The sequence below is a fragment of the Caenorhabditis elegans genome, chromosome X, assembly GCF_000002985.6.
Source record: "Caenorhabditis elegans chromosome X".
Classification (NCBI taxonomy): Eukaryota; Metazoa; Nematoda; class Chromadorea; order Rhabditida; family Rhabditidae; genus Caenorhabditis; species Caenorhabditis elegans.
The window spans coordinates 14,342,841-14,370,423 of NC_003284.9; the positions used below are offsets into that span (position 1 = coordinate 14,342,841).

Below are 27,583 nucleotides of genomic sequence, written 5' to 3' on the forward strand. Positions count from 1 at the left end.
CATGCTTGAAACTTTTTGACGAACACCTTCATGGATAAAATTATCTAACAACAAGGTGGCACCGTAAATATGTGAAGAAAAATCCCCGACTATATGCCACCCAATTTGTATTTTTGCAGAAACTTTTAATTAAAAAAACGTCTATAAACTCGAAAAAAAAGTAGTGATTATTATTTAATGGAAGAAAATTCATAACGCAATATGGTGCCCAACTGCAAACAAAGTGGCTTTTTGAAACCAAATGTAAACAGTGACCATTCGACTCATCTCATGAAAAAGTTACAAGCAAAGGAAGGCAAGGAAAAAAGAATGGGCCTTACGTACAAGTATCGTGTAAACATTTTCGAGACACCCCCCCCCCCCCCCTTCCTCATATACGAAGATGATTCAAAACATTTTCTCAAAACGAAGAAAACGCTCCCCGCTCATTCGAAGTTTGTTTCTAAGTAGGCTTTAAGAAAAGAACACGCGGGTGTTGAGAATTGAAATAGAAAAATTAAATTTGAGGGGTTCGAATAGTGAATTTACATCGGAACCGCATACCATGTTTCCTCTATTTATCTTGCAGGCTAATCACTAATGCACCCTTGCACTATTTTTTGGCAGGCCAGCTTTGTGGAAATTTCTGGAATTTTCTCTTTGTTGTTGGACGGAATAAACTAAAAAACGTTGAAAGCTCAGGGGGGCATGATTTAAAGGAGGACTAACGGTTCGGACGATTTTGAATGTATAGACCCAAAATAAGCTGATATGAACGAATTTCGTAATGAAACTTCTCAAAAAAGTTTCAAAAATTTTTACGGCGATTCAAAATTTCGAAAAAATTTCACTGATTTTAGCTGAAATCTCGAATTTTGCATACATTTTCGGTGTCGCATCTGTCCGAAGTTGGCCTTATTGGAATTATCACCCTTTATTGCATATTTTGGTAGTTTATCTCATTTTATTTCGTTGATTAAGGTGCATTTGATGCCACTAGGTAACCAAAAATCATCAAAATTGGTTACCTATGTACGTATTTAAATGTACTTTACTCAACGAAATTAAATTATAAACCACCAAAATATGCAATAAAAAATGATAATTCCAAAAAAAAAAACGATTCAGGACAGATGCGACACAGAATATATATGCAAAATTCGAGATTTTAGCTAAAACCAGTGAAATTTTTTCGAAATTTTGAACCGCCATAAAAGAATGTTTGAAAATTTTTGAGAAGTTTCATCACAAAATTCGTTCATTTAAACACATTTTGAGTCTATGCGTACAAAATCGTCCAAACCGCTAGTCCTCCTTTAAATGTAAAAACTTTTAAACTTCAGATGACAAAAAAATCATGTTTTCGTAAAAGATTGATTTTTTCCAAAGGTCAGCATGCAAGACTAATGAAAATTACATCTTTTTTTGGATTAATAATGTTTTTCTTACAATTTTTCAAGATTACAGCTCTTTAAGGTTTATAAATGTACACTTCAACAATTCGAACCATCCTCAAAAATATCGAATTTGACAGTAATTTTTAATCAAGAATAATATCTAGCATTGAAACCCCAATCTCATAGTATCCTGAAACTTTGAGACCTTGAAAGCCTGAGACTGTTACGCAATTGGTACACATGCTGAATATAACCCTGAAACGTTTGCAACAAAAATGACCATTGCCCAAGGGCAAATATCGCGTGATTTGTTTTACCTGTGCCGTTCCTTGATAACGCTCTGGTTTGAAGCTTTTCCTTTTGTTTAGAGCAGTAGGGACCGAATGAGTGGGAATCATTGTTGCACAGGATATTGATCAATTTGGAATTCGAGTTTATTGTACTTTTTGTCGTTCTATAATATACATATATTCACAAGCATTTTGTTATCAAAAAGCATGCCAAAATTTATACAGAAGTACTATTTCCATCAAAAACAAATTACATTAATATGAAACGATTTCGAAAATTCAAAAATGTATTTAGAGAGTTTTGAAAACAGGAAAATTATTGCCATGTAACCCCACTTCTTTATACGACAAATGTATAGTCACCGTAATTTAATTATCATGCAGCTACCGCATCTTTCAATAAGTAAGTGTCTGGTACTGTACAATTGCGGTGTTGAAAAATACTATACAGTTGTTGGTAATTGTTTTTCAAAAAAGTCATATTTTTAACGTGAGAAAAACAGTTTTCAATTTTCAATTTGGAAAATAGGCCATGTGTATCGCGAAGCAGCTATTCAGCAACCCTAATTCGACTAGCATTAAGAAACACTTCGTGGAATTGAGAATTATAAAAACAATGACTGTAAAAATTTAAGAATCAACCTCTGATATTAATTTATCAAAATCTGTGATGTTTTGTGCATTGTAGCTAAACATGTATGTTTTAACAACAAAAACAGAAATTCTCTTCATCTACTGCAATTTGTACACACATCAACAGGCTTCAAAATTATATAATATTAAGACTTTATTAGGAGTTCTTAACCAATTGGCATTTTACATTTTAAAATTAATCGATGCCATTTACGAATTAGTTATTACTCCTCATGATAAACCATTTGATGCTAGTTCGCCGAGCTCTTCCGCTTGGTGAACAACAAAATTGATAAACTTTTGTATCTCAATATCTTCTGCATTGTTCTGGCCAGCATCAGGTCTGCAAAAATAATTTTAGAAAATAGGTTAATGTGAACTAGCTTAAAGTGAAGACAACCACTCGATTCAAAAGTGTGGTTGTCGCGATTTTTATAAATATTAAAGGTAACTTGAACTTGAAACTTGATAACTTGAAATAGTATTGCGTTCCCATGGAAAAATTTTATAAGGAAATACTCAAAGCATATTTGTTTCTGCTTCAAAACTTAATTTAACCAAAACAACAATGTATGCATATCATTTTATTACACATTTTCATAAAAAAGTTTTTTCAAATATGCTTTTTTGCTTATATAATACTCTCAAAATGAGCCAAGAAAAACTAAAGTTTGACTTACAAAATTGCTTCCTTATCAGACACGTCTTTTGCATATTGCGAAACTTTTTCGTATAACATGCTGAATTCACGTTTTGCATTATTTAATTTTTCTTCAGAACGTTGTAGTTCACTTCTTGCTGCTTCCATATTTCTTTTAACAGATACTTGTTCTGTTGCCAGTCTCGTATTTTCTGCTATCAGCTGTCGACTAGAAAAATATTTCGTTGTTATTAGTCCAGTTAAGAATTTTGCTCACTTTAATTCAATTTCTTCTTCTACACATTTTTTAAGACGATTTATTTCAATCTCGTTGGTGCTTTCATATCTGAAAAATAAAATAAATTGCAGTGAAGTTAAGAATATTCACCTTTCTTTTTGCGCATACAGCTGAGAAAATTGATCCTTCCTGGTCTGAACGGAGTTTTTCAAATTTATGTTCTCCTGTTGTAAACTGAAAATTTCAAAATTAAAAATTAAGAGGTATGGGTAGACTTTTTTGTGTTGAATATAAAAAAGGGCTCTATTATCTTACAGTTTTACAGTATTTGATAGTTCTTTATAAGTCGGTTCTGGAGAAGTCATTTCATTGTTCCCCGCTTGTCTATTTTCCATTGATATTTCACATTGTGGTCTTCAAATATATATATGTATATAGTGTGTTTCAAATGGTGGATTTTGTTTGTTTGCCTTTTCAAAATAATTAATTTTCAATAGAATACATTTCAAACAATAACTTACCTATCAAGTTCTTACAATGAATAAATTACCATCACTAATTCAAGCTTGTTTTTGCGTGCAACTTGATTTCTATGATTTATTTTGCAAAACTAGAGAATTACGTTTCTTTATTAAATTTTTTTGTATTTTGTACGATATCAGGATATTGCATGGCATGAGAATATGCATGACAGTTTGTGAATTGTCTATTTTAAAAAAGTACGCTCAATGTACTCACTTTTTCACTTGTTTATTTGATTTTTCTTCAAATTGCAACAGTTTCTGCCAAAATTCAGAAGTATCCGCTGTGCTTTTCAACTTCCACGGTCTCTGAACAACTTTGAACAAGTGTTGCCCAGTGAGTTCATAATCAAGATCATTTCTGAAAACACTTTTTAACGTACATACCAATTTAAAGCCTAACTTTCAATTAATGATATAACCACTTGCCGGGGGGGGGAAATGGACATTTTGAAAGTTTGTCGAAACCTGTTCCCACCCACCCCTGATTTTGTTATTGCGTTGGTATTTGCCTTAACTATTTTTCTCAAATTCCTTGCTCAACCGAACCCTCATCTGAAATGATTTTCGGTGTAACTCACACTGCAATCATCACTCCAAAAACTCCAGCAAATTTTATTTCAATTCCACTGGAATCCACAAGTCCATACCAATCCGCGTAAGCTACTTTTCTGTTAAACGTCAAATGATGTGGAACGGAGCTAAAACCAATCCAACTTTTAAAAGTGACTTTTTCGTGGACATTCTTGGGAAATGTTACAAAATCGGATGGTTGTGGGTCTTGTATTTTCAGATCCGTGATATATGAAAAAATCTTATTGTCGAATACTTTGCTCTCGATTTCTGATTCCTCACAGATTAAAAATTGGCCTTCTCGTGGACTACAAATAAATTGGGTTTTAAAATTTATTTAAACAAAAACTTACTGCATACCATGATTCAAAATAAAGCAAAATAGTTTATGGGCGTCTCGATTCCAGCAAAATGTTTTTCCTGTGTTGTTTTCATGCTTCAAAACTAGTAAACGAAGCTTCATGTTAAATGTGTATTTTTGTAAAAACTGAAATACAAATAAATAATATAAATATAGTTTATTTAAAAGTGATATTTCTAGCAAAAAATCAATATTTTGCATTACATTTGATAAGGAAAATGTACAGTTATAGAGCATATACGCAGACAATACATGCTCTTTGAAGAACAACTTTATTACACCCATTCACAAAACATTTATTTGAATAAACGTGTCTTCAAACAAAAAAAATCGATTTATATTTTTCACGAATACGTATTGTGAACAGTGAAAAACCTTCAAAAAGCTGAATTGTCGGTTGCTACTAAAATCTTCACTGGAACCAAACAAATAGTTCAGAAACTTGAACACTTATTTTTTCTATAATAATTATTTCCGTTTTGAAAAAATGAATATTGTTCCAGGTTTCAGTACCATCCCAAAAAATTGGCTAACAATGAGGAAGTCAAATCAAAGGCATTCCGCATTCTCCTATGATTATGATTCTGCTCAAGATAAACCAAGCTGTTGGTAAAGTTGAAGCTCTAACCAATTTACTTCTGAAACTTTGAAAAAAACTTGAAGTTTTTTACATAACATACAAAACTTTAAAGCTATTGGTTTTTTTTTGAAATTCTGTACCGAATCTGTAAACCTGTTCAATGGTCCAATGCCGTAAAAACTGAAAGATTTACTGAGACGTTCATACATAGTACTACAAGAAGTCTAAGTCTCAAAATAGTGTTGTTCATTCTCAATTCACATCTAATAAGAATTGAAACTTATCTTCAACATCTTTCACTCATTCAAATACAAATAATATGCTAAATTATTGAATCAGCAATTTTATTAACATGTAAATAATTTCTGAATAGTTTTGAGATGAAATAAATTTGTATGTGCTGTGAACTGTCAAAGTAGCTGTGATTTACCATAATTATTAATATTCAAATTGTCGGCATTGTTTTTCTTGAATCGAAGAGTCTGAAAAGGGCAGTAGTACAGTCTACAATTCATTTTTTCAAATTTTTTTTTGTTGGTATAAATGGTTTCCTATTTGCATAACAACAATTATTGTATTCATTCAAAGGAATAAATTGTTGAAAAACCAAGAAAACTGTCTCTATTCTATTCACATGAAATCTCAAATATGCTCTGCTTCCAAAAGACCTACGTCAATTCACAAAATGGTAACAAGAAGTCAATTGAAACCAAGCGTTGCGTCAACTCGACAAATTGATCCTGATGTTCTTAAACTGGATAGAGCTGAAGCTTTAGAAAAACTTCGCGGGTGGAGGCCGCCGAAAAGAAGAGAGTTGTGTTGGAACTTGAAGAGGAAGATGATGCTGATGTTTGAGTCATGTTTTTTATTTATTTATATTTTTTGAATAAAAAGTAAAGTAGACAACGTTTGTATGAATGAAAACATTTAATTTTCACACTGGTAACACTATTAACAAATTCTTCATGCTGCTTCTTATTGTGGAGTCATTTCTTAGATGATTTAATAACTTCCAACTTGAAAATTTTTTTTTTCAAAATCTCAAAATTATCTGTCCATTATCTCATTGAGTTTCAGCCCAAATTTGGGAAATGACAATCGATTGTGACGTCCCGAGCTGCCAGTAACATTAACTTTTGGTGATTATGAAAAATATATCTTATCAACTTTTCATGAAAATTCTTAGACCCTATTAGCAAAAATTTTTATCCAGAATTGATAAGCAACGTAAAGCCAGCAACACTTTGTGAGAGAATGAAGAATTGTCGATCAAAACTGCATTCAATATTTGAGAAAGTTGTTAGCTTCATGATCATATTAATCATGAAAAACATTGGAAGTTCAGGTTCACTAAACAGAACGTCGTTTCATATAAAAACTTTTATTCGCTTCAACATGTGATCTTTTTTTTATTGAAACGCTGTACAAAATTAAAATATTATTTTAGTGCGTAGATAAATTACTTTTCTGAAAAATTTCTTGTCGGCAGAAATACGTTTCATAAAATTTTAATGCATACATTTAAGTAAATTTTTGAATAGATTTCATTGAAGTTGTTGAATGAATTTTGGAGAATACTTACGTTTTTCGGCAAATTCTTTTTCCATACTCTTGTCGGCTTGTTTTGTTGTAAACCTGACTTTTTGTAAACTTTAATTTTTCTAAATTTTAATAACTTGCACATCTATAAGTTATCTTGCTTATCTTCATTGTTTTCGGTACGCACAATGTGCACAAAAAGCTAGGAAAATTTCCAATAAAATGTTGCGCGTCAAATTGAATGCAGAACATGCCAACGTGTTTGCACATTTGGCCTTATTATTTCTTTTACCCTCTCAACCCTCCACTTTTGTCACGATATATTTCATTGATTTGCTCTGGCAGTGTGCAAATGATTGTCTGTATTTCAGACAGCTAACTATGAAACGTTTCCGAATAAATAATAGAAACCAAATCAATAATACCTGTTGGAAGTTGGGATTGTTTTCGCTTTTGTTGTATGAATTAATTTTCCAGCTCATAATTTACTTCTTTTCTTTTTAAAAATTCATACATTACTGACATGTTTTCAGAAATTTGTCAGGGAAATGGAGCAACGCGGAAGAGCTTCTCAAGATGAAGAGCAAGCAATAGTTGGTGCGGAAACCGGTAGTCAGCCATCTCTTCCAGTTTCACCAATGCGTCCTATTATAGCAGTGAGTATTTTACTCCAGAAGTTGTGAAGAATGAGAAAAAATTACTATTGCGTTTACTGTTTAAAAAAGTAAAATCCTGAGTTTTAAAACTATGTTCAGTATTTGCTGCCAATTTCCTGATCAACTTTCAACCAAAGAGAAATATTTAGAGCTTAAGATAATGGCAAATCTCAAAGAAATTTCTGGCAGCGCTTGTTCTTGAGTGAGGCTGCACCCAGGTTACGCTTGAGCTATTTGTGTCTTTTGAAACTTGAGCTAAACATAGGCAATCTTGCCCACATTTAGCTTGAACCATATCTTTGCTCAAGTTGCTCCATCTTCTGAATTAACTATATAAATTTTTCTGAAAATGAAGTTAGTTAGAAAATATGAAAAATGTTAGACGAAAATATGAAAAATGTTAGACGAAATGTAGAAAGCTAAAAGAAGATTCACACACAATTATAATTATAGTTTTTACATTATTTTTGATTAAACACTTCAATGCAGTTGACGAATTCTATAAATTTCCAACACATTTTCAGCCATCCCCAGCTATGGTCTTACCAACCCCTGGACATGGAATGGGAATTCCACAATTTGGGCCGGTGGGTCTGCCAGCTCAAGCTTCGACGCCTATGCTTTCTTCAACGCCAGGACCAAGTTATAGCTCTGCACCAACTCCAATGCCGAACCCAAGTGCAGCTAACCTTTGGCCTACCTACAAACTTGTTGCTGAAATTCCAAATGCGCACAAAAAGTCGATCTCAGGGATCAAATTTTCTCCAGACGGACGGTACATGGGAAGTGGATCTGCGGATTGTAGTATCAAAATTTGGAGGATGGATTTTGTGTATGAAAAAACGGTAAGCCGTCGAATAATTGTATCGAAAATCGTTATGAACACGAACGGCCTTAACATTATAACTTGAATAAGTTAATAACTGTATAATTTTAGCTTATGGGTCATCGGCTTGGAATCAATGAGTTCTCATGGAGCAGCGACTCGAAACTCATTGTCTCGTGCTCCGATGACAAACTAGTCAAAGTGTTTGATGTCAGCAGTGGTCGATGTGTCAAGACTTTGAAAGGGCACACAAACTACGTGTTCTGCTGTTGTTTCAACCCTTCTGGAACACTTATTGCCTCTGGATCATTCGATGAAACTATTCGCATCTGGTGTGCACGCAATGGAAACACGATTTTTTCAATTCCAGGCCACGAGGATCCGGTTAGTTCCGTGTGTTTTAACCGCGACGGAGCATATCTAGCCTCGGGATCCTACGATGGAATAGTTCGAATTTGGGACTCGACTACCGGCACTTGTGTGAAAACGTTGATCGACGAAGAGCATCCTCCAATCACACATGTCAAATTTTCACCAAACGGAAAATATATACTTGCCTCAAACCTCAACAATACACTCAAACTGTGGGACTACCAAAAGCTGAGAGTGCTCAAAGAGTACACCGGGCACGAAAATTCCAAATACTGCGTGGCCGCGAATTTTTCGGTTACTGGAGGTAAATGGATTGTCAGCGGCTCGGAAGATCACAAAGTGTATATCTGGAACCTTCAGACAAGAGAAATCCTTCAGACATTAGATGGCCATAACAGTAAGTTATTCGACATGGAGGAAATATGAAAAACGCCTCAAGTTCAACTTTTGTTTAATAAGTTCGAATTATTGATTAATATTTACAAAATTTTTTTCAGCTGCTGTCATGTGCACCGATTGTCACCCAGGACAAAACATAATTGCTTCTGCCGCCCTCGAGCCAGATATGCGGATCAAAATCTGGCGATCCCAGTCATAATCACATAAGGTCTCAAGGCCCCGCCACGACTATATTCAAAACAGTGATGCATCTTTTACCCTACCATAATCTTGATCTCCGTTGATGTTTCGTACAGTACTTTGCTCTTTTGGTGAATTTTTTAAGAAATATGCATATGTAAAAAACGTCTAACTATGAAAACGTTGCTCGAAATTCTGTCTACATTTTTGTTGTCATCGGTTTTTGTCAATTCAACATTAAAAGTAAGACTTTGCGGACATATTTTGGCGTACTTGTGTATTACATGCCCTCATTTTAATGGTAATTTTTTAAGTTATGGAAAATAAAAACGTGAACCACATTTTTGTATTTCTAGGCTTAGGATATAACATTTTCTAAGCCTAAAGAGGAAAAATGCATATCACGTTTTATTTAATTGGAAGAATTAGGGAAAATTTAATTTAATTTGAAAATGAGGGCAAGTAATACATAAGTACCTATTTTGGTTGCTGCCCTTAACTAACAACAACTAAACAACTAGAATTTTTAAAAACAACTCAATAAAAAAGTTTTCTAAACATATGTTTGCCAATTTGCAATTGGTTTACCCTGCATGTAAAATTTGGAACACGTTACTTAAATATTTCAACTTTACAGCTATTTTTTTTAATCCATTGTTTATTTAAAAGTTTTAATCAAAAGTCGTATTCTGCAAAATTGTTGCTGTTTTAACGTTTCAATTTCAACATTTATAAGTTTCGATTGACAACACAAATGGAGACATGTTTTTTGGCGGTTGTTGTTGCTCTTCAAATGTATCTGATTCTCTGATTTTCCACATATTGTGGTTTGCAAAATAAGTAATAAAAAATTATATTTAAAGACTGTTCACTATTTGTCACGTTTTCATAATTGGGAACAATAGGTGTAGTTATAAATTTCGAAGACCACTCTCTAACTTATTTTTGGAAGATATTATATTGTAATAATTGCACTTTACTCATGTGTTCACTGAAAAAAAAATACTTAGAAAAACTTCATTGTGACTCTCTGGTGTGATGTAAGTAATTTAATTGCAAACAATTTTTTTGTTGCTATAACTATTTATGTAAAAACGACATATTCCTGAAATACAAATGGTTGGAGCTTCGATGACAAAATCGACCCGTCAGATAGCTGCTCTTGGATTCTCGACATCATGGTTAATATTCTGCCATCCGAGGTATTAAAGTCGTGTTTTATTCTAAAACGTTACTTTTATGCAATGTCTGTTGAAGCAGTAGTATGTGGTTAGAAATCTTTCATATACTCATATCAAATGTATAATACACATTATCAGAAAAATAAATACACAATAATGTTAATGCTTATTAAAATGAAGTAGTCTCTAAGTCAGAAACATTTGGTTCTGGAAGTGAACAGACCCGCGAATGTATACTTATTAAAACTTCATGTTGGTAAGAAATACAACTGAACATAAATTGTTTTGAATACAATTTAGGTTCAGAAGTATAAACTTTTAAATGAATTCATACGGGGGCGATAAAAACAGAGTAAAAATTCTTTATACACCGGATGGGCAAAACTTTGGGTGGGAAACTATAACACGTGAGAAGTTTGAAAATCACAACCAAAAAAACTACAAGGAAGTTGGGCACTAAAAAGGCTGATGAATTGGAATAGTATCACATTAGAAATTGTTTGAACTAATGAAAAGTTTAAAAATTGGAAAAGAAAAGGAATTCGGATTAATAAAATGCATTTGAAAACAAACAAAAGTCTATAGGAAACCAGATGCATTATGATGATGCTCGTCTTCTGTTTCTTCGGTTTCGATAGTTTGCGCATCAAAATCGCAGACTCTGAAAATTTGAATAATATGCATATTTTCAAAAGGCTCAACACTAATTCTTGTCTTAAACTATGGTTTTTGAAATTTTCATTGCTTATCACGTTTGTTAACCTACCTTTCAGTCTGGTCAAAAAATGAGTAGTGTACTTCATACTTGGATAGCTTCTCGTTCATCAACACCATCGGTTTGAATCTGAAATTATCCATTAAGGTTCATTTTTGTAAATGTAGCACGAGCAGGCGTGCATAGAAATTTTAGGTACTGTTAAAAATCAAACAGCTGCATGATAATTTTGGGGTTCCTGAATTAGTTCAACCTTCAAATAATTAGTTTTAAAAGATACATATACATTGACCGTGTTTCAATAGTAGCCAATTTTCTATTTTTAACGTTTATCCAGCAGAAAAGTAAAACATCTGCGCTTAAAAACACCTTATTTAACAAACAATTTGCGCGGTTTTTCGAATTTTTAATAGTAAAACGTTTATGCTAATATTCACCATTGTTAACTTTTACTGGGTTATTTTTGATGACACTAAATGTATTGAAAATATTATTCAATTAATCAATAATTTATTTCCCGTGTGGAATTGTTTCTTCCACTGATTTTTTTGACGTTAACTTACTTGTAACCCCATAAAATTTCGTCGGGTAAAAATGACGTCCTTGCTTGAAACGTCATTCCTGTTGCTTCGACTATTCCTTCGACTGTCATTATTAATTCAAAATCGGCTTTCTGAAAAATCAAAATATACTCCAAACACTTCAAAAACGAAAACATACCACAATATTTTCTCGTGACATTCCATAAAGTGGACTGTCTTCATTTATAACATGACGGACAATAATGGGCCAGAGTAGTAATACACGATCCCATCCACTATCATAACCAACGTTCATATCCTTAACACCAATTAATTCTCGATCACCTCTCTGAAAATTGGTTTGGATTAAAAAAAAGGGAATTCGCCTTTTTATTATGATTTTAGACAAGTCAGATTATTAGGAAGCAAAATTACATTAAAACTTTTCAAAAATATGCACAGTTGTTGAAATGTTCAGTTTTTTAAAACCATAGTTTAATATCAACATGAACTTCACTTCAGTTTACTGGTTCATTTATTTATCACTTTTCTGTTTATTTATCACTTTTCTGTATTTATCACTTTTCTGTATTTATCACTTTTCTGTTTATCACTTTTCTGTCTATTTCTTACTATTAGAACTACTTCTATTTTATTAAGAACTACATACATATTACATTAAAGCTTTTAAACACCGTTAATAACAAGATATCATAATTCAGAATTTTCAAGCCAGGATCAGCCGCGCCGCGCGCGCGGCTGATCCGCGAAGCCAGGAACCGTAATAAAGTGCGAAAGGGAGTTAATTGGAGCGGCCGACACTTTCGGGGTTCCGCAGCTTGACGTGAAACGAGTAGCTTGGTGTGTACGCATCGTAGTGCGAACAGGTAGTTATTTGGAAGCGGACGACCTCATGGGAGCCATAATTCAAACATTCAACAATTCAAACAACTATTCCCTGAGCTAAAAAATCAACTTACACTGTTAATTTTCGAACAAGCCATGTAAAGTCGAACGTGAGACTCGGCTAAAAACAATTTTTCTTGAATATCAGCAAGCCTGATCATAAGTGTAGGCCGTTTATCGTGTTCATCTAAGGGCCCAATCACTGCCATTCTGGAGAAACGCATTTCCTGCAAAACTATATTGAAAATGGTTACGATCGTCATGACAAACCTGCCGCCGCTTTTTTGGTCTTAAAATTTTCGCAATAACGATTCCCGCTAAGATAGTTTGTAAAAAGACTCCTACGACGCATTGTACGCAAAGCGTTAGATATGCAGGTGGACATAAATCCGTCATGTACCGCAGTCCGTATCCGATGGTATGTTGTGATTCCATACTGCAAAACGTTAATTTGAATTTTCATTTATTTTGCGTTTATTCAGTTTAAAGACAAAGGTTTTCAATTCCAAAAACAAAATGAAGTTAACAGGATTGTGCTTACTTTATCACTTTTGAGTTTTTCCCTCAAAAAGCCTAATATTCATTTATACTTATCTCCAAATGTTTTGTGTATAATTTTCCTCTTATTGTTTTTGTGAAGACACATTTTTCCAAGCTTGCTTGCTTTCCGTCATTAAATCACATTTGAACCCATTCATCCAAATATTCTATCACGTGAAACATATCATAACAAACGAAATTTTGATGGAGAGGACACAAATTTTGCGAGGAAAACTAATTAGTGGCTAAGTACGGGGTTGTTGAAGAGTGAACGATATTGTTCTGATTTTTCAAATTATTCAAGGGTGATGCACAAAGTTGAAATGGAAAAACACAACGTCTGACTATATTCTAGGTTGTGCTTCAATGAATGTAAAGCCGATAACATTTAAGGACCACTTAAGTTATGTGTATCTTATTTAGAGAAAGGTCTTTTTCAACAAAATGTTGCTTTTAATACTGTTCATAAATATAAGTTGTCCTGCTTCACACTCAACTCGGCGTCATACCCCTTCTCTAATCTAAAAACTTCCAGAAAAGCTTCTTCCTTGGCTCGAAAGAATAACAAAAAAATACTCTAATCTTTGGGCAAATAAGATGTCTGGCTCCTCTCCCCATGTTTCGCAAGAAAAAAAACAAACAAAACAAATCAATACGTAGTGGCAAAGAACCTATAATTAAAAATGGAACACCGGAACGAAAGTATTTGCTTTGTTAAAAATTTTAACTTAGAATGATCTAATACAAAACACATAAAAATTAGCCTAAGCACACAACGTTCAGATTACTGTTCTCACTTTTAAGCTAGCGAGAAAAGCAAAGTTTAATTGGTTTTTTTTTTTTTGAAAACGTTTTGTGTCAAAATCATTTTTCAGCAATAGTTAGAAAGTTCTTAGAATCTAAAATGCTATTGTTGTAAAATTGTTTTTTTAAACAATTGTTTTCATTTTAAAAAAATTCATTTTATCTGAATTTTTTCATTCTTTATTCACCCTGTTCAAAGATCAGTACAACTTTCCTGTACAAATTTTAAAACCCTGGGTTCGAATTGTGTCACTTCTTTTTTTTCTTTAGCTGTCGCCCTCATACGTCACAAATCCAATTTTCGCACATCTTTTATTATGTTACCCTTCTCTTCCCCATTTTAGTCTTCCTGGCCAGTTAGCGTCTCTTTTTCGGAAATTGAATTTGAAATCAATAAGTTATGTAACATGATGGATTTGAACAATTTTCAGAGTTCAGATTTTTGGTTTATTTCATCATCGCGGAAGATCAAAAATCAAGAAATGTTTTTTACGTTCAACCATGTGAAACTTTCATCATTTTTCTTTTTTTCTGTCAAAGAACATACCTGAACAAAAAAGCACTAATAAGCGTGTCAACGTTGGCAATACATGATTCATCCTGTAAAAAAATCATAATTAGTTAACAAAAATGTGTTTTCGAAAAATGTCAAAATAGTTTTAATCGAAAATTTGTAAATCTTATTTATAAAATATTACCTTTTTCACCGTCTTCAACCTTGATATCACGTAGTAGATAACTGCAAAAATTGTCCACGATACAATGAAGCCGAGTAAAAACAGTATGCAAATTGTCCTCCAATTGCATTCAATGATAAGGTGAAACCAGTTTCTGCAATACCTCCATCTATACAGACGGTGCGAACACCCGTCGTTTTCTCAGGGGGGTGGAAGGAGCACACGATAGGGTTATGGAAGGATGCGTAAAGGGAAAAAAGCCAATGACTTGTGGTAGAAGTGAAATGCGAATTGAGGTGTATTGAGGTGTATTAAAGGAAGAAAATATTTTTGAACAGTTGAAGTGTTGGTACAACTTTGGAGATGATTTTCACCATATTCTTGACGAAATCGTGAAAATGAATAATGTTACTTTAAGCCATGCATTTTTATTCTTTAAAAAATTATTCCGAGTAAAATTCACATTTCTAATTTCAAAATAAACTAATTGCTAATTTCCATTCGTCTGTGGTTTTTTCAACTGATTTTTTAGATTTAAAGTTTCTGATGCAACATTGAAAGCAAAAGTTTGATGAATAATAAAGCAAGTTTTAATATTCCACACATTAAAAACTGATACATCTTTAAAAGATAATAGTATTCTGTGTTTTGATAATTTTCTGGTGATTATTTCCTAATTTTCAGAAAGTTTAAGCAATCTTCAAAGATAATCTGTTTTTAAAATTTTTGCTTCTAGACAGAAAATCTTTAAAATCTAAATCATTGATGTTTTATTTAGGTGTTATTTTTAGAAAATAAAAGTAAGACTTTTTTTAATATTTCAAAACACAACAAAAGCTGTTCAAAAAAATCTACTCACTACTTAACAAAAAGCTTATAGTCACTTTTGGGCAAAAATCAATGACAGTGATATACGACGGTTGACAAGTGATAACAATACAAAAAAAGCATGCACTCACTTGTATGCTTGACGAAATCGTTCCGGAATTTGAATATTGTTGAGTAGAGTTTTACCATCCTTTGATACCAAGCGAGCTCGTTGCACACCAAGTTCTGGAGCTGAACTGGAGAGTCGCCAACCGTCTGAAAATTAAATTTGAACAATTTCAAACTAGCAAAGGTTTTTTGGAGGACAACTTAGTTTTGCTAAACTTCAGTGTTTTCTTTCACTCTGGTTGTATGTTGCTTTTATTTATTTTTTCCCAAAAATCAGATTTTGAGTTTGAAAATTTAATGCTCTTCTTTAGAGAATATAGTGTGTACTTATGTTGTATCCGTACCCCAAAAATTGTTTTTAAAGTGAGTTTAAATTACTTTATAAAGTTCTGAAAACTACCATTCTTAAGCTGAAAAAATGGTAACGGTATTTTTCAAAATGGTCAACAAATTTGGGGTTTGGCACAAAGAGTATGTCATTATTTTGTCATTATATATTTTTTGTTTCAGAAAAGTCTTTTCCCAAATACAAAACTTTTCATCTCGTGGTTGTCGAGGTAGTCAAGCGTAAGCTCTTGAACTTTCTTCCTCTTATTTTCATCCATTTTCCAGACGCTTGACTACCTCTTCCACCCACTCTCAATAAGACTATCATCGTTTTTTTTTCTAGTTCCGGACGATGTAAACTCACTCAGCTCCTTTTTTGCTCCATTTTCACCAGATAATCGTTCAAGTTCTTCAGCCAACGACATACTCGTGGTCTGAAAATATAGAAAGTAAGAAAACTTATTCAAGAAAATAGCGGGAAACCAACAAAATTTATGATGAAATAATAATGATTCAGTAAAAAAGAAATGGTATTAAAAAGTTGGTGCGTGTAGATTTAGCGAACTTGGAAATGGATAATTATAGGGCAATAACTCTACCGTAGGATTGATATATTTCAAATTTGGAAGGGGCCTTAAATTGAGGAATTGTTTTTTTGGGTTGAATAAAGCTTCAATCTAAAAAAGAATTCATTTTCATATTAAGTGATTTTTAAACCACAGAACACTTTCTGAAAACATGAATCTTGTAAGAACCGGATGAGATCAATAAGTCTAACTGCAAGGATGTTAGACAAACAGGCTGGAAATATTTTTTTAGAAGTTGTCTTAAAATTATTCAACAAAATTTCAATTTCATAAAACGTTAATTTAATCACGTTCAAACCTGAATATTCTCTAACTCAATGGACCTTCTAAAAATTGGTTAAAAAATGGGGAGGAAGGAATTGAAATGTGATATGGCTCGAAAGCGTCGTTAGTTGCGGTAAACGTTGAAGAAACCCCCCCCCCCCCCCCCCTCCTTTCTTCCTTTCCTTCTTTTGTCCTCTCCTCTTTTGGTCAAATGACGCGTTTTCCTACAGAGCACGAGAAAAGAGCAACAGGAGCAAAGCAAAAAATCAAGCTTAAGTCCGTGACGCCTTGAACAAGGACAAATGATCATGTTGATGATGATGAAGAGAGAAAAGAAAAGATGAATAAGAGATATAGGAAAAAGGCAAAAAAGGACATGTCTCCTCCTCCCACCGGACCGGATTTTCTGTGTCAACGAAGAGGACAACATTCTGAAAAAGAGCACAAGAGTAGTGCAATTTGGAAGATGTTGAACATGTTCGAAAATTTCGTTGGAGACTTGTGTAATTCAAAATTTTCTATTATTTCACTAACTACAATACATCGGTGCATCAGTGATAATCACGCTTTGGCTTTTCAGATAACTTTTCTGTGAAGTTTATTAGTTTAAAAGTTCTATGACAGTTTTGATTTGAAATAGATTCAAAGGCAAAAATGAAATGTGCAAAAATTAAAACATTCAGCAGATTTATTTTGAAAACTTTGAATTTTCAAAAGTCTTATTTTTGCGGCACATTTCTTGTTTCACCTAGTGAAAACATTCGTTTTTCCACGAAGAAAATAAGGCGTCTCTTGTGTTGAAGGAACACATTCTTCATGATTGCTTTTGAAGATTCTCAAAATAATTGCTTTTAGAAAATTGTGAAAACAATACAAGCTACATGGCCATAATTCTGCGATAGCTCCACGGTTTTGCTAGTTATTTGCTCAAAAATTAAATTATGAATGTTTTATTATTTTTATTAGTATGTACTAAAATAAGACAGTTATAAGTTTAAGGAAATACCAACAGAAAAGTGTTTCAAAAATTTTGAATTTTAAATAAAGACCTGTACTGTGCTTAAGATTAGGCAAACTATACATAACCGGTGTGATGACTTCAACAATTTTTTTAATTCAAAAATCCATGGCACAACAGAAGTGGAAGCAAAGATAAAGAAATGGAAATGAAAGAATCGAGCTTATAAATCTTACTCTTTTATTCTTTACCATGACCGCGCCCCGGAAAAACATATTTATATACCTTTACTATTTGTTAGGAAAGTTTTGCTTTTTCTAAAACTTTGAAAACACATTGCAGTTTTCATGAAAACCTGTTATTATAAAGTCTGATAAATGTTTTCACACCTTCAAGTAGTCATTTTATAAGTTTTGAAAAAATTCAGAGTAAAAAATCTATTAAAAAAAGGAGAAAAATTGCCTAACTCAAAAAGAACTAAAGAACATTTCAAAATCAGTCAACCTTGCGAACACATTCATCCTACTTTAAATCCATTTTTCAAAGTAGGCCACACATTTAATCTTTCAAAACGCAGTAAAAAAATTGAGGAACACGCTATTAAAGTGTCATGTTGGATAAGTTGGAAAATATCAAAGAGGATTATTTACATTGACATTATTTTGAAAACAAATCAAATTGAACACAGGTTTTGAAGGAAGTTGTTGTGTTAAACATTGAGTTATTTCAGGGGGTTCGATGATTAGAAAGGAAATATATTTAGTTATCGAATGACTACTAAAATATTCATAAAAATCTTTAAAAAAAATAATTTTTTACATCTCTTGATAAAGTTTGGGCAACGGTTAGAACACTTTTGCGGGGGTAGGATAGAGCTAAAAAGATGGAGAAAAGAGCAAAAAAAGGCAAAAACTCACGCTTTTTCTATTAGATTTTATAAAACCACAATTTTCCCACACTTCGTCGACAACGTCCCCCTCTTCGTCAGTCATAATATAGTTGGATTGGCGCTTTTTTCAGTGATTTATGCTTTAATGACGAACAGAAAATAATAATAATAGTTGATATACCAAATGTAGACCGAGGAAAATAGTGAATTTTCGAGGAATGACAAGCCAAACCAAGAGTTGGGAATCGAAATATATTTAGAGTTCGTTTTATTGTGCTCCGTTTTCGTTTCGTTACAACGTTAAACACACCACGGCATAGAAATGCGCTTCGGGTGCTTTTTTCTAATTAGAGAGCAAAAACGACGGGGGAAATAGAAAAAAAAAGTGAAGTGAAAATGAATGATAGGACACTCCTCTTCGACTTCTTCATGTGTCAAGAAGATGCCATAGGGGGTTTTCAATTTTTCATGGAAATTAGTGCAGCATTCAAACTCCAAAAGTGACAGATAGATTGAAATTCTGAATGCAAATGAGTTTGCAAAAAAAAAACACATTGTGAGCATTTTTTGCTCATTAAATTGATTTTTAAATAGAAAAAAATCATCTGATAATTAAGAGGAATGAAACAAATTGTTTACAATATAAAGGTGGAGGCATTCGAATAATGGCCAATTCAATTTTTATGATTATCCAAGATTCCACTTAATACGGACAAATCAAAAAAAAAATTTAAAAGCTATAGAAGATTTAATTTGAAAAAATTCCCTTTAGTTTCTTGAAGTATCATCATTACTTATATATAAAAAAATAGTGTGGGTCTGTCCATAGTTTGTAGTCTATGTAGTCTTTGTAGTCTGTGACGTCATCCCTAAAGTCACTGAGAGTTGTGGGCGGGGCCAGTCACCCTTCGTGGCGAGACCCATCGTTGCGAGACCCTTCGTGGCGAGACCCATCGTGGCGAGACCCATCGTGGCGAGACCCATCGTGGCGAGACCCATACATTTTGGCGGGAATTTAAATTTTCTTCGAAATTTTTCGGCGGGAATTCAAATTTTCTGTGAAAATTTTTGGCGGTAGTTCAAATTTTCTTCAAAATTTTTTGGCGGGAATTCAAATTTTCTTTGAAAATTTTTGGCGTGAATTCAAATTTTCTGAAACATTTTTGGCGGGAATTCAAATTTTCTCTGAAAATTTTTGGCGGGAATTTAAATTTTCTTTAAAATTTTTTGGCGGGAATTCAAATTTTCCGTGAAAAATTTTGGCGGGAATTCAAATTTTCTGTGAAAAATTTTGGCGGGAATTCAAATTTTCTGAAAAATTTTTGGCGGGAGTTCAAATTTTCTCTGAAACATTTTGGCGGGAATTTAAATTTCCTTCAAAATTTTTTGGCGGGAATTCAAATTTTCTTTGAAAATTTTTGGCGTGAATTCAAATTTTCTGAAAAAAATTTGGCGGGAAATTCAAATTTTCAGTGAAAAAATTTTGGCGGGAAATTCAAATTTTCTATGAAAAAAATATCATTACTTATATATAAAAAAATACAGTTCGTCTGTCCATAGTTTGTAGTCTATGTAGTGTTTGTAGTCTGTGACGTCACACCCAAAGTCAGTGAGAGTTGTGGGCGGGGCCTGTCACCTTCGTCGGGAGACCCATCGTGGTGAGACCCTTCGTGGTGAGACCCATCGTGGTGAGACCCATCGTGGTGAGACCCTTCGTGGTGAGACCCATCGTGGTGAGACCCTTCGCGGTGAGACCCACATTTTTGGCGGGAAATTCAAATTTTCAGTGAAAAAAAATTTGGCGGGAAATTCAAATTTTCAGTGAAAAAATTTTGGCGGGAAATTCAAATTTTCAGTGAAAAAATTTTGGCGGGAAATTCAAATTTTCAGTGAAAAAACAATTTGGCGGGAAATTCAAATTTTCAGTGAAAAAGATTTTGACGGGAAATTCAAATTTTCTGAGGAAAACATTTGGCGGGAAATTCAAATTTTGGTTCTGGAATCAATTTTTTGTTTCAGCACCTTCTGGAAGTTTCAAGAAAATTCTAGAATGTTCTAGAATCATCTGGAAAATTCAAAAAAGCTCTGAAATGCTCTACAACCTCCTATAACTGTAGGAGTTTTTATTTGTTTCGTCACATCTATATTCAAAGAACTTACTATTAGTAGTTAATTATTCAGACTTCTCCAGTTAAGGAAAGTTAATAACTTATTGAAAAAACTGTAACTCTGTGGAATTATTTCGGGGGAGGGGGACAGCTCGCCACGCCAACAGTGAGAAAAATAGTGTGGTGCGCGGACCTGGAATGATGTCGGCGGCTGATATTACCTGGGGTACTGCTTTTTGCCTTTTCCCCGTGAGTGAACGAGAAAAAGGCGGGGACTATTTTGGGGTACACGCAACGCAGTTTTATAATTTTGAGTGTAGAAAAATCAGAACATTCTAACTGTCTCTTTGAATTTTCTGAATCGAATACCATGGAAGAAGAAAATGCGATTTAATCGATGAAGTTTCAACTTTTTTAATGATACATTTTTGAATGATTGAAAGGACATCTATGTGTTATACATTTTAAACTCCGCCAGTCGTTGGCCGCGCCGGAGGCGCGGTCATCGGCTGGTTTCCAAATATAATATTTACGATTCATTTTATTTGACCCATTTCAAATTATACCTAGTTATCTATAGTTTACTAGCCATAAAATTTGCAAGAGCAATTTGAAGAAATTCATACAGTTTCACAGTAGAAATAAATTCATTTTAGGTCTTCCAGAAGGCTAATAACAAATTTCGCTACTCCAGCATAAAAACCTTAAACATCACTCAAAACTCAAGACTCAAAAAATTGTAACTTTTAAAAATGGCATGCAACAAAGGACCCAGTCAATCGCGAAGAGTTTTCTACGTATTGCCCTCTCAGGTTTCAGGTCCTATTAGAGGAGACACCAGAGATCGTCAGAATTCACTGCTCAGATGTCTATGTTTAAGGGAGCAAGTTTGAGTGAAAACAGACTATGTACCGTTAGAAATGTTTTTATCAATTTTTTCTATCAATTTTTCTAATGCAAAAATTGCAAAAAAAGCAATAATATATTTTAGGTTTCAAGATTTATTGACCCATTTCAATTATCTTTTGACAAATTCCCAAATGGCGATACTCCACATTTTATCCTTTAATTTACTACTCTTTCACCGTTTTCGATAATTATCATACTTCAAAAACAAGAACCAGATAAAAAACTCAAGAGAATACATGCAATACATGTTTATACATTAATACACATTTTTGTATATATGTATGCGTATGCATATATTTTTTTGGGAAAGAAGAAAACAAAAGAAAACGTCACAACTGCCGATATCCAGAAAAAAGTGAATCAATAAATTTGAGAAAAATCTTCGGACCAGGAAGAGCCATGTTCTAGGGGACAAACGATTATTGCTCTACAATAAATTACTGTACACATCATGATTAAAAGGTGTATTTTCAAAAACTGTTTCATAAACTTTCAAAAATCGGCAATTTGTTAATGCTTTTATAGAAATCGTTCAAAGAAATACAACCATTATAAATATGACAAAAAACTCAAGTTCAAGCTTTAAAAAACATTTCGAAAAAAAAGAAGTTTTTTTAGGAAAGTAAAAAATAGCACCCAACCTCGCGCCAAACTCTACCAAGAATACATTTTGACAAATATGAAAAGGGAATATGAAAAAGGAACAAATGGCAATAACTGCTTCTTTCTCTCTCTCTTTTTTCATGCATCTCCATTCTCAATCCATCTCAATGATTTGAGCAGCTCAGCTCAGCTCCACTAATATGTGAAACGAGACGCTCTCCCGACATGCGACATGCCGACGACAAAAAATAAGATATTAACAAGAAAATATGGAATACGTAGGAAAAAAAACGTCATTCAGATCTTGAATGATATGAACAACAGTCGGGCTCAATAATTTTTCTTAATACAGTTGGCTGTTAGAACAATTTTGGATTTTATCAACTGCGGTAAAGAAAAGGTTGTTACAATTGAAAGTAGAACTGGAAAATAGTTTCACAAAGTTGAAAATTACAACAAAAAAAAAGAAAAAAACAAAGCTGGTACATTTTTTAAACGGAAGTCAAGAATACAATTTATGTTCGACAAACTTACGGGGATATTCAAGTAGTGTCGAAAATTGTAATTAAAAGTGGACCGCACTCTGCGGAAAAATTGTTTTAAAACAAGCCTATGGGGTCACAATGACCGAATATCATGATAAAAAAATTCAAAAATAAATTTCTAGATTTTATATGATTTTTTTGAAAATTGGAAAAATCTCAGTCTTCCCCTAATTCCTATTTAAATTTCCGCCAATTTATTTGTTCGATGGAGCACGCTTGCATTATTTGTATTTATTTATTTCATTTATTCTTATTATTCTACTGATTTTCTTCATTTTTTGGCGTTTTTAATCGGAAAGAAATTAACAAAATAAATGCCGAATGTTTTTTAAAAAGTAATTGAAAATGTGTAAAACTGTTAAAATACTAATTTCAGGCTCGTCGTCATCGGAGCGCATAATTTCACAGGTTTAAAAATTTTCAGTAACTTTTTAATGAACAATTTGCATTTGTTTTGTTAATTTCTTCATTTTCCGATTCAAAATGCTAAAAAAATGAAGAAAATCAGTGGAATAACGAGAATAAATAAAATCAATATAAAAAATAATGCAAGCGCGCTCCATCGAACAAATAAATTGGCGGAAATTTAAATAGGAATTAGGGGAAAACTGAGATTTGTCCAATTTTCAAAAAACCATATAAAATCTTGAATTTTTTTTTGAATTTTTTATCATAATATTCGGTCATTGTGACCCTATAGGCATGTTTTTAAGCAACTCCCCCACAAAGTGTAGTCCACCTTTAAATACATTTATGACGTCACAACTGTTTACATGTTTTTTTTTGTATTTTAATAGAGTTGTGACGTAATTTTTCTACACTTTTTGAAATTTCTGACACTACTTGAATAACCCCATTAGTCAAATTGTCTTGATTTTTTGCAAATCTCAAATTTTGTTTTTGACTAAAATGCCAATCGATCTAACTATAAGGAAGCCATATCAAAACTATTGATGATGTAACAACAATAACCGTCAGTTAGGATTTTTCCATTAAATATTGATCAATTTTTTTAAAATATCAGTTAAAATTCACCATACTTCAGTTCTTAATTTTATAAAAGTAAGTCAAGATTCAAGTTTTCGCTACGACTAAAAATCCAATGATTGAATAGCTCATTGGTTGTTTATAGAATTGAAAAATAAGAGAATAGTGTGGGAATGTATGGAGACAAATTCTTGAATACACATAATTGAATAACCACCATTGACAAAAACTCTAATGAATAATTTGAGAAGAAATAGTCCCCACAGACCAGAAAAAGGGAATAATAGTATTTTTTAAAAAAATTAAAATCTAGTCTTGAATGATAATCATGCAAAAGTTTAAAATTAACTAGTGAAAAGAAGAAACAAAAAAGGTTTTTTTTTTGGTTTTGCGCTAGATATCTCATTTCTAATTTCAGTGGTTTTCTCTCGTTTTTTCTCAATACGGAGAAAAAGGGACATTGCATAAGCCGGATATCAACGAATTTGTGTATCTTGTGGAAGGATATATCAAATTACGAGAATGTCTTTAATTCTCTCAACCGCCCGGTAAAAGGGCTGTTTGGTTTGTAGGTGTTTGTTGAAAATTGCTGATATGAATTTGGTAGTTTTTACAAATTTTCAAAATGAAAAAAAGAACATTTGATTTTCAGAAAGTTAATTTTGGTTGAATCGTTTCACTATTCGCTTTTACGATTAGAGGTTATTAGGTCACACAACTGTAAAACAGAAATAAAAAAAATGAATCGAACATTTTTTGGCTATTAATTTTCTTTTTTCCCCCCCCCCCCCCCTTTTTTTCCTTGAAATAACATTAAAAATCAAGCTTTGTCTGTTCGCGCGTGAGCAATATGCACACACACAAAAATGGGAAGAAATAAGAGGGCAAGACGGAAAATGGGAAGGACACATGCAGAAATGAGCAAGCTTCATTTTATTGGAAGAAAAATCTAATTGTATGACTAAAAACGTCTAAAAAATATATAAAAAAGAACAATAGAAGAACTAAGATATTTTTTGAGGATTTAAGATTTTAAAAAATAAAAAAGAAGAAGGAATGAAAGTAATGAAAAAGTCTACATGCTTTTATCTTACAAGTTATACCAACAACATTATAAGGGTACCAAAAATATTCGGTGGTCAAAAATTTATATTTATTTTTAGTGGAAAACATGTTAATTTCTGACAATCGGCAAGTTCGGTCAGTCTAATAATTTTCGACAATCAGTATTATTTTGAAACGGTGAAATCGAGAGATGAACTCATTGGTGTACTTACGTGTTTTTTTCTAGTTTTGTATTTAAATATTTTTCAGAACTTCGATCTCATGTAAACTTGAAAAATTTCCCCCAAAACTCTGTTGTCAAATTCTACTGCTCAGTTCCCGCTCTGATAGTAACTACGTGCACTCCGAAATTTAAAGAGAAAACAATTTTTGATTTTCAATGAATTGATTATAAAGCAGAAGTTATTTTTAGTGTATATTTGAAAATTTAGAAATAGTGAAATATTCAAAAATAATGGTGAAACGCATTTCGAATGTATTAGATCTCCAAATAAGTTCCGGGTCAAAAATCATAACTTCTTTCGCCTTTTATCGATTTTTTGAAACTGTGGGAATTTATGTTATCAACCATGATTTTTTATTTGACAATAGTCACAAAATTTTTTGACGACCCGAAGTGCCCTAACTCGGAGTCAATTTTTTCAGACTATTTTCAGATCTCGCTTCTTTTCAGCTTTGAATTGAAGTTTGTGTGCGGATTTTGCTTTGTTTAGAATAGATTGTAAGAAAACAACAAAAGTTTGGAAAAAAATTCGTTCAAAAAAAAATTTTTTGGTCAATCGGCAAACAATCTTCAAAAATTGTTTTGTCGAAAATTCTTTATTTTTTATATGAAAATGATGTAACCAAGTGCAAACTATTGTGACACATACAAAACTTTTTAATTTAGTACGCCACACTCAAATAATAATAGAAAACATAATTTTTTTGCAGAATTTTTGAGTTTTTTTGAGAATTTCTCGGGATCCAAATTTCAAACTCAATTTTTTTATTTGCGTAAAATTGATTTACACTTGGTTACATCATTTTTGTATGAAAAATAAAGCATTTTCGACATAACATTTTTTGAAGATTGTTTGACAATTTACCAAAAAAAAATTTTTTTGAACGAATTTTTTTCTAAACTTTTGTTGTTTTCTTACAATCTATTTTAAACAAAGCAAAATCCGCACACATACCTCAATTCAAAGCTGAAAAGAAGTGAGATCTGAAAATAGTCTGAAAAAATTGGCTCCGAGTTAGGGCACTTCGGGCGGTTAAAAATTTTTTTTACTATTGTCAAATGAAAGATCATGGCTGATAACATAAATTCCCACAGTTTCAAAAAAATCGATAAAAAGCGAAAGAAGTTATGATTTTTGACCCGGAACCTATTTGGAGACCTTAACCTAAACCAAAAAAAAACACGGCCACATAGCGAGAAGAAAAGTTGGATATATGAACCTTTACCAACCGACAACTAAACTCCAACTAGATATGTATTTTCTGCTTTTGCATGTAAATCTATGTACATACACTTATTTGGGTGAACGACACACTTGATCACGTGAGACACGAAGAAATGGCGAGAACTCTTGGTTTACGTGAAAATCGCTAGAATAGGTAGATTGTTGAATATTTGGCTTTATTGAGAATCTGGTGTTGTGATAAATTACGATGCTATTCATATCTTTGTGGTTTTGAATCCGCCATTGAGGAACGGGAATAAATAGGAAAATTTAAATTCTTGTTCGAAAAAAATATACTTTCGGTAATTTTCACTTCCTGCTAATTTACATATTAAACCATTAGAATCTCAAGAGACTGATGTTCAAATTACATTTTGTGTTGAAGTAATTTTAAAATTAAAATATTTTTTGAAAACCGAAAAAAACTACTTCAAGAAAATCATCTAACTGCCGTATAAATTCAATACAAATACCAATACGCATATCAAAAGTTACCGAGGAAAGTGTTAAATCTAAAATTAAAAAAAAAAACCGAAAACACTATAAAGCAGCGTAATTTCAAATTCAATAAAATTTAATGCCGAGTACTTTTTAACGCAACCAAAACATACACGTATTTTACATATTTTTTCCATACTCTTGTTCCACATATATATTTCACTCTATACACGTATTATTTACTTAATAAAAAATAATACCTTCCACTGCGGTTTATTGAAAAATAGAAATATTCAGAACTTATACATTACTCGATTTTTTTAAATGTGTGAAAAGAGAGTTTCAAAGAATTCAAAATCTTGTTCGTGTTGAAAAAATATTTAGAACTTCAACCAATCAGTCCTTTGGGAGTTTTCATTTAAAAATTGAAGATTTGAAGCTAGATATAAATATTGCCAGGCTAGTACGCTTCAAGAGCTGGTCATCATAAAAAATGACACGAAAAATCTAGATTACAGAAAACGTGGTCCGATGGGGGAAAAATGCATAAATCTTTGATTTTCGTACCTGTGCGTGGGCACCGACGTTGGAATTTGTGATGAGAAATGTATTTACGGATAGCATACAATGACAATTTTAAGGCATATCTCAATGAACAAATGTTCTTTAATGTGATAAAAAAATGCATAGAATCTTGAAGTACTTAGCTTTTCTGGTTAAGCAAAAGTTGCCTCTAGAACTTCAAAAAAACATCAGCACAGACCCTCGCTGTTCATCTTTATAGGTCTCGAGAAGAAAAAAGAAAAAAAAATTGCCAATGAAATTAATGAAAATCGTGAAAATCGTCTAATTCCAAAACTGTTTCAGCAGTGTTTTGAAACAAGTCTATGCTATGAATATAGGAAAAAAAAACTTACCACCGTTTTCATCATGCACATAAAACCGCCAATTTTCTTCAATATCTCAAACTGTCCTGATCACTGTAAATGAT

The 27,583-nt window shown here is 32.6% G+C and overlaps 3 protein-coding genes and 2 non-coding genes across 10 annotated transcripts; 3 read left to right on the forward strand and 2 right to left on the reverse strand.

Annotated features, from left to right (window-relative positions):
- Positions 1-2,434: 2,434 nt before the first annotated feature.
- On the reverse strand, positions 2,435-4,833 carry K04G11.3 (RSD-2 N-terminal domain-containing protein). The gene is made up of 8 exons (NM_077992.5): positions 4,625-4,833; positions 4,280-4,579; positions 3,916-4,059; positions 3,493-3,591; positions 3,328-3,411; positions 3,217-3,285; positions 2,980-3,168; positions 2,435-2,642 (listed from the first exon to the last, which is right to left on the reverse strand). The coding sequence occupies exons 1-8, from the start codon at positions 4,732-4,734 to the stop codon at positions 2,531-2,533; spliced, it is 1,107 nt and encodes a 368-aa protein (NP_510393.1). The 5' UTR covers positions 4,735-4,833; the 3' UTR covers positions 2,435-2,530.
- A 2,444-nt stretch (positions 4,834-7,277) lies between these two features.
- On the forward strand, positions 7,278-10,033 carry wdr-5.2 (WD repeat-containing protein wdr-5.2). The gene is made up of 4 exons (NM_077993.5): positions 7,278-7,407; positions 7,932-8,252; positions 8,345-9,002; positions 9,103-10,033. Exons 1-4 carry the CDS (start codon positions 7,300-7,302, stop codon positions 9,201-9,203), a joined length of 1,188 nt encoding a protein of 395 aa, NP_510394.1. The 5' UTR covers positions 7,278-7,299; the 3' UTR covers positions 9,204-10,033.
- A 416-nt stretch (positions 10,034-10,449) lies between these two features.
- On the reverse strand, positions 10,450-27,530 carry irk-3 (the record flags this gene model as incomplete). Of its 6 annotated transcripts, none has more annotated exons than NM_001330918.4 (11): positions 10,450-11,026; positions 11,132-11,209; positions 11,644-11,753; positions 11,801-11,950; positions 12,582-12,734; positions 12,778-12,943; positions 14,399-14,451; positions 14,550-14,682; positions 15,488-15,611; positions 16,156-16,225; positions 27,510-27,530. In NM_001330918.4, 11 exons carry the CDS (start codon positions 27,528-27,530, stop codon positions 10,945-10,947), a joined length of 1,140 nt encoding a protein of 379 aa, NP_001317893.1. The 6 variants fall into 6 exon arrangements, with proteins under 6 accessions (NP_001317893.1, NP_001379171.1, NP_001317904.1 ...); NM_001381146.1 differs by having other exon boundaries at positions 10,945-11,026; positions 14,550-14,697; NM_001392886.1 differs by lacking the exon at positions 27,510-27,530 and having other exon boundaries at positions 10,454-11,026; positions 14,550-14,697.
- Positions 16,004-16,136, forward strand: K04G11.7. Its single transcript, NR_072527.1, has one exon. It is a non-coding gene; the product is annotated as an Unclassified non-coding RNA K04G11.7 (non-coding RNA).
- Positions 27,497-27,517, forward strand: 21ur-15702. The gene has a single exon (NR_072528.1).
- Positions 27,531-27,583: the final 53 nt, after the last annotated feature.